At 39.6% G+C, this 9,635-nt stretch overlaps 2 protein-coding genes across 2 annotated transcripts; both read right to left on the reverse strand.

The window, feature by feature from the left end:
- Positions 1–120: 120 nt before the first annotated feature.
- Positions 121–3,982, reverse strand: LOC110373381 (cystathionine beta-synthase). Its single transcript, XM_021330644.3, has 10 exons — positions 3,835–3,982; positions 3,447–3,556; positions 3,199–3,366; positions 2,910–3,076; positions 2,536–2,760; positions 2,126–2,258; positions 1,643–1,823; positions 1,377–1,514; positions 929–1,164; positions 121–304 (listed from the first exon to the last, which is right to left on the reverse strand). The coding sequence occupies exons 1-10, from the start codon at positions 3,909–3,911 to the stop codon at positions 237–239; spliced, it is 1,503 nt and encodes a 500-aa protein (XP_021186319.3). The 5' UTR covers positions 3,912–3,982; the 3' UTR covers positions 121–236.
- A 637-nt stretch (positions 3,983–4,619) lies between these two features.
- On the reverse strand, positions 4,620–8,983 carry LOC110373464 (cystathionine beta-synthase). Its single transcript, XM_021330741.3, has 10 exons — positions 8,851–8,983; positions 7,466–7,575; positions 7,222–7,389; positions 6,823–6,989; positions 6,518–6,742; positions 6,288–6,420; positions 5,749–5,929; positions 5,444–5,581; positions 5,085–5,326; positions 4,620–4,776 (listed from the first exon to the last, which is right to left on the reverse strand). The coding sequence occupies exons 1-10, from the start codon at positions 8,919–8,921 to the stop codon at positions 4,697–4,699; spliced, it is 1,515 nt and encodes a 504-aa protein (XP_021186416.3). The 5' UTR covers positions 8,922–8,983; the 3' UTR covers positions 4,620–4,696.
- Positions 8,984–9,635: the final 652 nt, after the last annotated feature.

Below are 9,635 nucleotides of genomic sequence, written 5' to 3' on the forward strand. Positions count from 1 at the left end.
ATACAAATCGAATCCACTCAAGAACATTCTAGATGGGTCTGGTTAAAGCGTAAAATCTACAGTCTACAGACGATTTTATGATGATTTGTATCGGTGGTAAAATAAAAATCGATCTTCATAATGAATATGTGTATTCAGAGGTGCACTTGCAATTTTATGTTTAGTAAGAGCTAAAGGGTAATCCATTGTGCATTGCCGCAGTCGGGTACAAATATCGGGATTGTCTCGTAAAATGGTCAGTTTTGTTCCTGTATGAAGTCGAGGACATCATCTGCAGTCACCACTCCAAGCGGAGTAAACGTATCTGCAATCAAAAGAAATTCATTTCTTCTCTACGTGCAGCTAGTTATTTTAGAAACCTCTTTAAAAAAATGGCCAAGTACGATTAGTCCACGCGCACTCATGGATATCTATAAAAAAATGTTAACGTTTGTTATTCCCCTTAAAGTATTTATTTTATTCTAGTTTTCAGTATTTGCTGTTACAGCGGCAACAGAAAAGCGTCACCTGTGAAAATTTCAACCATCTTTTTGTCACGGCTCATGATATACCGACAGCGATTAGGGTGAGTGCCATTTTCACCTTTGGGTACTAAAACCCCTTAGCACAATTAAGAATTTCACTTTTGATGGATGATACTGCACAATCATATTTTTTAATGTTATCACTGTGTGAATAAATATTGACATACGTTAGAACCACTGAAGCGATAAGATTGTTTATGTCTGAATGTACCTACTTATCTACGGTAAGTAGACAGTCTAGTAGACGGTAGAAATAGAAAATACCTATCGATAAATATTGATTAGGAAACGAAATCTGATATTTATCTGTCGTAATTAAATAATTGATAAATCTTAGTTTAGAATGAAATGGTTAAGTGGATGTTATGAATGTGTGATGTTATGAATCCTCTAGGTGCACTAACCTTTATCGTCATCTGTACCGATGATAACAAACGGAGATATGTCCAGTATACGCGACAGAAGACCAAGCGTAGACTTTCCCTTTTTAGAGTTTACAGCTAGAGTATACACGTTTTTGTTAAGGTGATCAGACACCGGGTCGTCGAAGTTAAAATCTTCAGAATCTTCTCCTGGCAACTTAGTTGGGTTGGTCGCAATGTTGCGGATATAGTCCTTAGAAACAGCACCCACGTAGTTCCTTAATAATGAGAAATACATATTTAAACGACCTTGTTTTTCTTTAAAATGGAGCAAGGTCAGATTTTAGTGACAATTCTGTAGAAATTAACACCTAAATATTTAAAGTTCCGTATTTAGCGTACTGAAGATTTACTGTAGATTCTCTTTAAAAAGTCTTAAGAAGGTCAAAGGAATTTGGATCTATGTAATAATTAAAGGTAGTTAAGATACCCGAGGTCATCGACGACAACGGCGATGTTCACGCCGTTGGTCTTCATGGCTTCAAGAGTCTCCCGAATCGTGCTGCTTTTGTTCGCCTTCGGGTACTTGCGTGATAAGTTTAGTTTGCCAATTGGAATATTCCACCACCTACAAGTCATATTTTACAATATGTAATCGCAAACAGGGTGTAGTGTTTAGCCGGTTTAGCAAAAAGTAGGGTGTTCCCAATTCGGATGATTGTATTTTTTTCTCTTGATGCAATTTTAGTGTCTTACTTCATGGTGTGTTGTGGGGGTTCCATGAAGTGGTGCGCCTCCATCCACTGATCGCTGACGAACTTGGACATGTAGTTGCGGATGCCGTCGGGCAGGATGACCACCACGCGCTTGCCCTTGCCTATCTTCAGCGTTTTGATTGCTTTGATAGCCGCGCACATGGCAGCCCCACCACTCCCCCCTACCACAACAAACACAACGTTCCTATCAAAAATCTGTTTTGCATTAACGGGAACAATATGTAATAAATATCATCAAGAAGATGTTTCTAATATTAATTACGTTATAGGTGAGTACACCAGCTGTTGTCATAAAACCTATCACATAAAAAATCTAATTAATCGTAACCAATTGCGGTGCTTCCCTGTTTATTTCAAAGTATCTTCTTGCTTGATAATCAATTCAGATATAGGCCACTAAAAATAACTTTATCACATGATTTAATTAATCATTCAGGTAAATTCTAAATTAATAGATGATCACCGCATAACAATCCTTCCTTCTTCGCAAGTTCCCTGGCCATCAGGAAAGCTTCTTGGTCGGTCACCACTTCGTAGTGATCCACTACAGATGTATCCAATGAGATCGGTATTGTAACGCCACCGATTCCTTCCACCTAAAAATATTTCACTTCATTATGCAACTTGCAATTTCTCTTACGACAAACGATTCTGAATGACGTAAATAGTGTAGGTTATTTACAAAAGAGCAGAAATATGATAATTATTACATTATTATACGTTTAGATCTAGGCTGTTAATCGGCTGTTAATTTGATGTCAAGATGATGTCAAAAAACATGCTGCATATCCGTATAAGTTTATAATGTAGAAAAGGTATTATTTACAGGATAATACGTAAGAAAGTACGTCAATATGTGATGATTGTATTTACCAAGAAAGGATGAGCTTTTCCCTCCGTATTGAACATAACGGAGCCATCGGGCTCGGCAGCAACGACAAGACAGTCAGGGTTTTTGTTCTTCAGTCTCTCGGCAACACCAGTCATGGTACCGCCACTGCCTGCTCCCATCACGACCACGTCTACATCCTCGAGTGCTGCTAATATCTCCACTGCAGTAGTCTCATAGTGAGTTTTTGGGTTCACCTCATTGTCGAACTGGAATGAGAAATTATGTGTTATGTGTTACAACTCTCATTATTAATTTTGATTATTCCTATTTAACATATCTGCATGTTAACTCGTATCTCAAGAATACCCAGAGTAATCTGTCATTGTATTTGTATCTAGGTAATATGAAAGTGTACCTGACTGAGAATGACTGTCGTATCGGGGTTATCATTTTTCAGCTTCTGAGCGATCTCAAATTCTAACTTATTCGACTGGGTTAGGATGACTTCAGCTCCCAACAGGTTAAGCGTGTCCACCTTTTCACCCGCATTTTTATTTTCTGTTACAATTATACATTTGTTTCCTGGAACAGAAAATTTTGATGACGGACGTGGAAACAGAAAAGGAGAACGTTTATTATACAAGTACGATGAATAGAAATTTGTCAAGTTGCCACATTGAATAGACTAAGGACTGTGTGCTTACCCGACAGAGCAGCATTGAATGCAATCCCTATTCCCGTATTTCCTGAAGAAGCTTCAACAAATGTAGTATTATCATTCACAGCACCCTTCTTTTTAGCATCTTCGAACATAGACAAACCGATTCTATCTTTAACAGAACCACTTGGATTGAAATATTCACATTTGGCGTCTGAAAATAAAGAGTTTTATGAAAATAACATTGCGGTACCCACTTTTGCTTTGTTAAACTTCATCAAGGAGAATACTTACAGATATCACACTGAACTCCATACAGTTTCGGCACCTTGCTTAACTTGACAAGGGGTGTTTTTCCCACTAACTCCAAAATGCTGTTGTACACCTTGCTCTCCGGGTTTCCTCTGTTGAAGGTGAATAACAGTTGTATAGTCATAATATGTTATTCAGTATCGACGCGACGGCGACGCTAGGAGAGGGTTGGTCGACGGAGGACCGATGGCATAATTTTATGCACCGGTCGCTATGATATAATCTTGTAACCTGACGTACGTGTAAACTTATGCCCTTACTTTGGAGCAATCCACTCTGTTGCACCAAATCATAACCAGCCGTGAAGTTGCCCGCCGATTTGACAGCTGTTTTTCGTTGGCTGGAGATGGTGCAACTTACCCTTACTCACCCTGTATTCTGATTAGTCTTCGTGTCCTTATTGAAACGTCTTCTCATGCTCACTAGGTTGCTTGCTTTCCTATACATCGTGAATGTAAGTTTCAGTAAACGCGAAGCAATAGGAAGGGACTGTTCACAGACTGAATGTGGCTTCAGTTTGTATTTCCTTATTTTATACTCTTTCATATTCAAGTAACTATATTTTTGTATTTATATAATTGTTATTATGTTATATATTTTCAATCATTAAATTTTAATGAGTCAAATTTAATTTTCCGCCCATGGCATAATGACTGTAATTCAATTTTTATGCGTGTTAAGGTGCGTCCAAACATAAAGCGGCGCATGTGCGCTGCTGCCGCGCGCGGCGTGCCGGTGCCGCGCTGTGTTTGGACAACAGCCGCGCAGAAACGTTTCAACTTTTTCAAACTATAGCGCGGCAGAATTGTTTCAATTTGTTTGTTGACGCCAATTTATGAAATAATAAACCTAACTACCCAACAGAATTTCACATTCACATAACATTTTGAGTGCATAATTACGATACGGGATGTGTAGCATTTAGCAGAAATTATAAATAGGCCTTTTTAACCAGATGTAGTAACCTACATCTGGTTAAAAAGGTTGGTTTGTTTCTTCAAAAAAAAAAATTATATTCCCATTACTCAGAGCAAACAGGCAGTGTTTTCTGAGACAACAGAGCGAGAGCTAGTAGCAAGAGACAGTTCTAAGCGGGAAAATAAAAACAGCAAAGATATAGAACTAAAATAATTTAATATTGGAAAGCGGTACAATAAATGTATTAAAAAAAAAATGTTAATCGGCTTATAAATATATAAAGCTTTTGTGGTGAATTAAACCGCGATCTCCAGCTAGTTGCAAGGTCTAGTGTGTTCATGTATGTAGTCGAGAACATCATCCCCGGTCACCACTCCACTTGGCACGAAGAAGGCTGAAACAAGTTAGGATATGCATATATTCTTTTGTTGAAATCATTAAGTCATCATGACAGTCTTATAGGACGTCCGCTGCTGAACACAGGCCTCCCAAAAGGACCGGTTGACACGCTTGCCCGTGACCTGTGTCAGATCGTCTGACGACCTGGCTTAGATCGCCTGCCACTCTCCATCTGATCGTCCACTCGAGCGCTGTCGGCCTCATCAGCCTCGGTTTCTTAGTGCTATATGGCTGGCCCATAGCTATTACGCCCATAGCTATACGAATTCAAGGTCCGTGATAATATAATATATAGTGACTTACCGTTGACATCATAGCCTTCTTTTCCGATGATCACATACGGAGTGATATCCAGTATACGGGACAGTAGACCAATCGTAGGCTTGGTTGTCTCAGCGTTTACCGCGAGAGTGTACACGTGCTTGTCAAGGTGATCAGTCACCACGTCTTCGAAATCATACTCCAGGCAAGACTGGCCCGGTAGCTTAGTGGGGTTTGTTGCCCTGTTCCGCAAGCTGTCTTTCGAAACAGCTCCGACGAAGTGCCTAAAATTGAAGGGTTTGTAAAATTAACAATCATTTGGAAGTAGGTAGTTAGACTCATGTGATATGCTACATATATGACATGAGTACCGTATGAATCGGCTATCAAGTTATAGTTACCCAATATTATCGACGATGACGGCAATGTTCACGTTGGTAGCTTTCATAGCCTCCAAGGCTTGCGAACAAGTGCAGGTTTTATTCAATTTGGGATAAGTGCGATCCAAATGCAATTCGGATATGGGATGGGTCCACCAACTGAAAATATGAAATGGATTTTATAAATAAAAATGAGAACTTTAATTACAGCACGTATTGCACGTTGTTAAGCAAATGTATTTAACGGTAGAGAGGGAAGTAAATTTTGCTTTGTTTCTTCAGGTTTCCACAAAATACGAGCACTCGAAAGCAAAGGAATCACTAACTTCATGGTATACTGTGGGGGTTCCATGAAGTGGTGCGCCTCCATCCACTGGTCGCTGACGAACTTAGTCATGTAGTTGCGGATGCCGTCGGGCAGGATGACCACCACGCGCTTGCCCTCACCAATGTCCAGCGCTTTGATAGCCTTGATAGCTGCACACATGGCAGATCCACTGCTCCCTCCTAAGAAATACATAAAAACATATGGTACTGACAATCATTCATCGAACCTCAACCTGGTGTCTAGGTAGATAAGTAATTTAAGCCTCGTCAATTGGTTCCTCTATTTTCTCACTCTATTGCCAATCTATAATCTTTATTTCCTACGCATTTGTAATTCTCATGGTCAGCTGGTGGCGCTACGTACTTGATTAATTTCATAATTGATTTATATATTGTGTATTATACATTCGGCGACCTTATAGATTATCAAGTATTGATTAAGTTAGTGATGACAAAAAAGAGTGATGGGAAGTAGATATGGAAGATATCGTTTCCCTAATTAGTCAATCGGATTAATACGTCATTACAAAGTAATTACCGCACAACAATCCCTCCTTTCTAGAAAGCTCCCTTGCCATCATGAAAGATTCTTGATCCGTGACCATTTCTACATGATCTACTACCGACTTATCTAGAACGGTCGGTGCCCAAGTTCCTCCAATTCCTTCAACCTGGAAAATATCAAGACATTAGGAAAGAACGAAAATCCCAAAACATTTTAAACCTCAGAAATACGCTGCGGAAACAGATATAACTTAAGGGTATTACCAAAAAGGAATGAGGTTTTCCTTTCTTAATAAACAAGGTAGAACCCTCAGGCTCAGCCGCTACTAGTATGCTGTTGGGATTGTTCTCCTTCAGTCTCCTTCCAACACCAGTCATGGTGCCACCAGTGCCTGCTCCTAACACCACCACGTCTACATCACCTAATGCTGATACTATTTCTTCACCAGTATTTTCGAAGTGGGTCATCGGGTTAACTTCATTGTCGAACTGAAAGAACATTATAATTTTAGTAGTTTTCGTCACTGCGTTTTTCTTTTCTTTAATTTCTCTATATTGTTGTTGCTTACTTGGTTTAACATCACCATCGTATCGGGATTATCGTCTTTGAGCTGACGAGCGATGGATATTTCCAGATCACCTGTTTTGGTTTGGATCACTTCGGCTCCCAACAAACGCATAGTATTTACTTTTTCCGATGAATTCTTATCTTGCGTTACAATTATACACTTATTTCCTAGAAATTAATACGTAATCGTTAAGATTATTTATCTACTATTGATAAGATTATCATATCCAAATGAGGATTGGTTATAGGTTCTTTTTTCAAATAGGTAAAATGACGTCGGTTAATTGTACCTAAATGAAGCTGAATGCGCGTTAATTGTTATTATGCACACAACATTAAATTGTGTGTCACAAATAAAAGCTGCAATGTTGTAAACCATTTTATTGATATCATGACTTACCCATGAGCGCGGCATTTAGCGCAATGCCGATGCCAGTATTTCCAGAAGTTGATTCAACGAATTCAGTGCCATCGTTCACGAGTCCACGTTTCCTAGCATCCTGGATCATCGCTAAAGCGATTCTGTCCTTTATAGAACCGCCAGGATTCATAAACTCGCATTTGGCGTCTGCAAACCACGTTGTCATTTAAGCACTTAGATATCAAAAACATTAACTGGTTTTAAAACAACTTCCGACACTTACAAACTTCACATTGTACTCCATGGTCTTTCGGTATCTTGTTCAGTTTAACAAGCGGTGTATTCCCGATTAGTTCCAGGACGCTGTTATACACCTTGCTGTCAGCTTTTCCACTGAAAGAACCAAAGGGTTACGTACTCGTAGTGGCAGTTGTGTCTTCACCTATGTTTACAACTTTTAGGGTAGCCTCTACCATCCAACCAGTTGACACGCACAGTCTGGTGGACCCTGCATTCAACCTGCATTTATACGTCTTTAGAAGTGATATTAGGGTTTATTCGACCTTACAATATGTTTGTGCTATTGTTTAAGGACAAGAACTACTCAAGACGATTAATAAAGTTCGAGTTTTTGAACCAGGTGGTTGAAAGCATAGGTTGCACTGCGTGAATTTTGTTTGTCTGAAATGTTTTTGTCTGTCCTAAGACTCACAACCCAGATTCTACATAGTTAGGGCTGCCATCCGTCCGGGTTTCCCCGGATTTGTCCTCGTTTGGAGGCCGTCCGGGGGCCGTCCGGGCGGGGTTTCAAGAAGTGTCCGGGGAAAACCCGGACATTTTTCATAGGGCCATCTTAACCTATGGTGCCTGGGTATGCGAATTACCAGGGCGCCTAATAATGCAGAAGTCGAAGTGTCCCAAAACTTTAAAATTTTCGCTTCGCTCGCGGCTTCTTTTCTTAACACGTTTTTTTTACGTTTAGCTACTTTAATATCCCAATATTCAAAAAAATTTGCGCTCGCTTCGCTTGCGGCTTCTTCACTTTGCGGATTTTTTTTATTATACAAGTTTAGGTGCTTTAGTGACCCAAAACTCAAAAATTTTCGCGCTCGCTGCGCTCGCGGCGACTTCACTTACATTTGTTTGTGTTTTTCAAATTTTTTTTGTCTAACCTTTCAAGAAGGTAACTCCTAGTTTCCATACGAGCTTTCTTAATTATGACCTTCGAAATACATTAAGTCACAATCTTTCAATACTAGGTACTACATGAGCTAGAGACGGCCCTGACTTTTCATGTAAGGAAGGACCTCATTGAATTTAAGTAATATGGTAATGTTTTGTTAAACAAAAAAAATCGGACTCGTCCGGGGAAAAAATGCTATTTACGCCAAATGTCCGGGTTTTTTAAAATATTTGTCCGGGTTTGGCGAAATTCGAAATGGCAGCCCTATACATAGTTATGGTGTCAAGTCCCGTGTCCCCTGTCTAGCAGAGCACGTTAATCTATACCCTTCGGACCTTAATAGTAGATGTTGTTACTAACTTCGTGACAAAGATTGTCCAAGTACCTAACGATGTTACATGACTGAATCTCGTTCATTGCAAGGGAGCATTCAGTACTCAGCGAGAGGTAGCTATTGAACATTATTTTCACAAATGTAAACTTACTGCCCATTCTGTGGTTCCTTAGTATCAGGTCGCCTCCTGATGCTCACTAAGTTGCCGGTCTTCTTGTACATTTTGACGCAGTACAGTTAATTAACTTTATTGCTGAGCTGACACGAGGTGTATACAGGATGAAATATACTTCCAGATTGATCCTCCTGAGACCTCAACACGTTTTATATGTTACGTTAAAGGATACTGAGTATGACGTGGGTTGAGGGAAACCAGAACCGTTTAACTGTTGCTCACTATTTTCAGAGTCCATTTTCCCCATGATGTTGTGTTACGATTATCAGTAATAAGTAGTACCTACCAAAGAAACAATTACGGAGCAGCATACTCATACTCAACATGAATTCATATTCTTACTTAAGTTTTCTAAAGTAAGTACTGTAGGTACATAGTGCCTACTTTTGCACAAACATAGGTAGTAATTTATCTTATTAGCAGTCCAGAATAGCCTATTTGGTACACGGCCATTGTTTTGTAGAATGTAAATGAGTTTTATCAAATTCCAAGCTTTCCGCTTATTAACTTGAGTTTCTCCATTAGATTTTTAATTGGCTATTACCACATAATAATATCGTGTTTTCAATTTAGAAGGACCTAAAGGTAGAATTCCGTGGGTCGCGACTGTCGCAGTCGCGCGGCCGCCGATAGTCGTAGGCCGCGCGCGGTATTGTCTTGAAATTATTTTGTTCGTCCGTTCCCTCTAGTCGAAGTGCTAATTGATATCCTTGAAGAAGAGGAGGATGACGTGTTGCTGTGGCTGTAATATGAAAATAGAT

The sequence above is a fragment of the Helicoverpa armigera genome, chromosome 20 (assembly GCF_030705265.1).
Source record: "Helicoverpa armigera isolate CAAS_96S chromosome 20, ASM3070526v1, whole genome shotgun sequence".
Lineage (NCBI taxonomy): Eukaryota > Metazoa > Arthropoda > Insecta > Lepidoptera > Noctuidae > Helicoverpa > Helicoverpa armigera.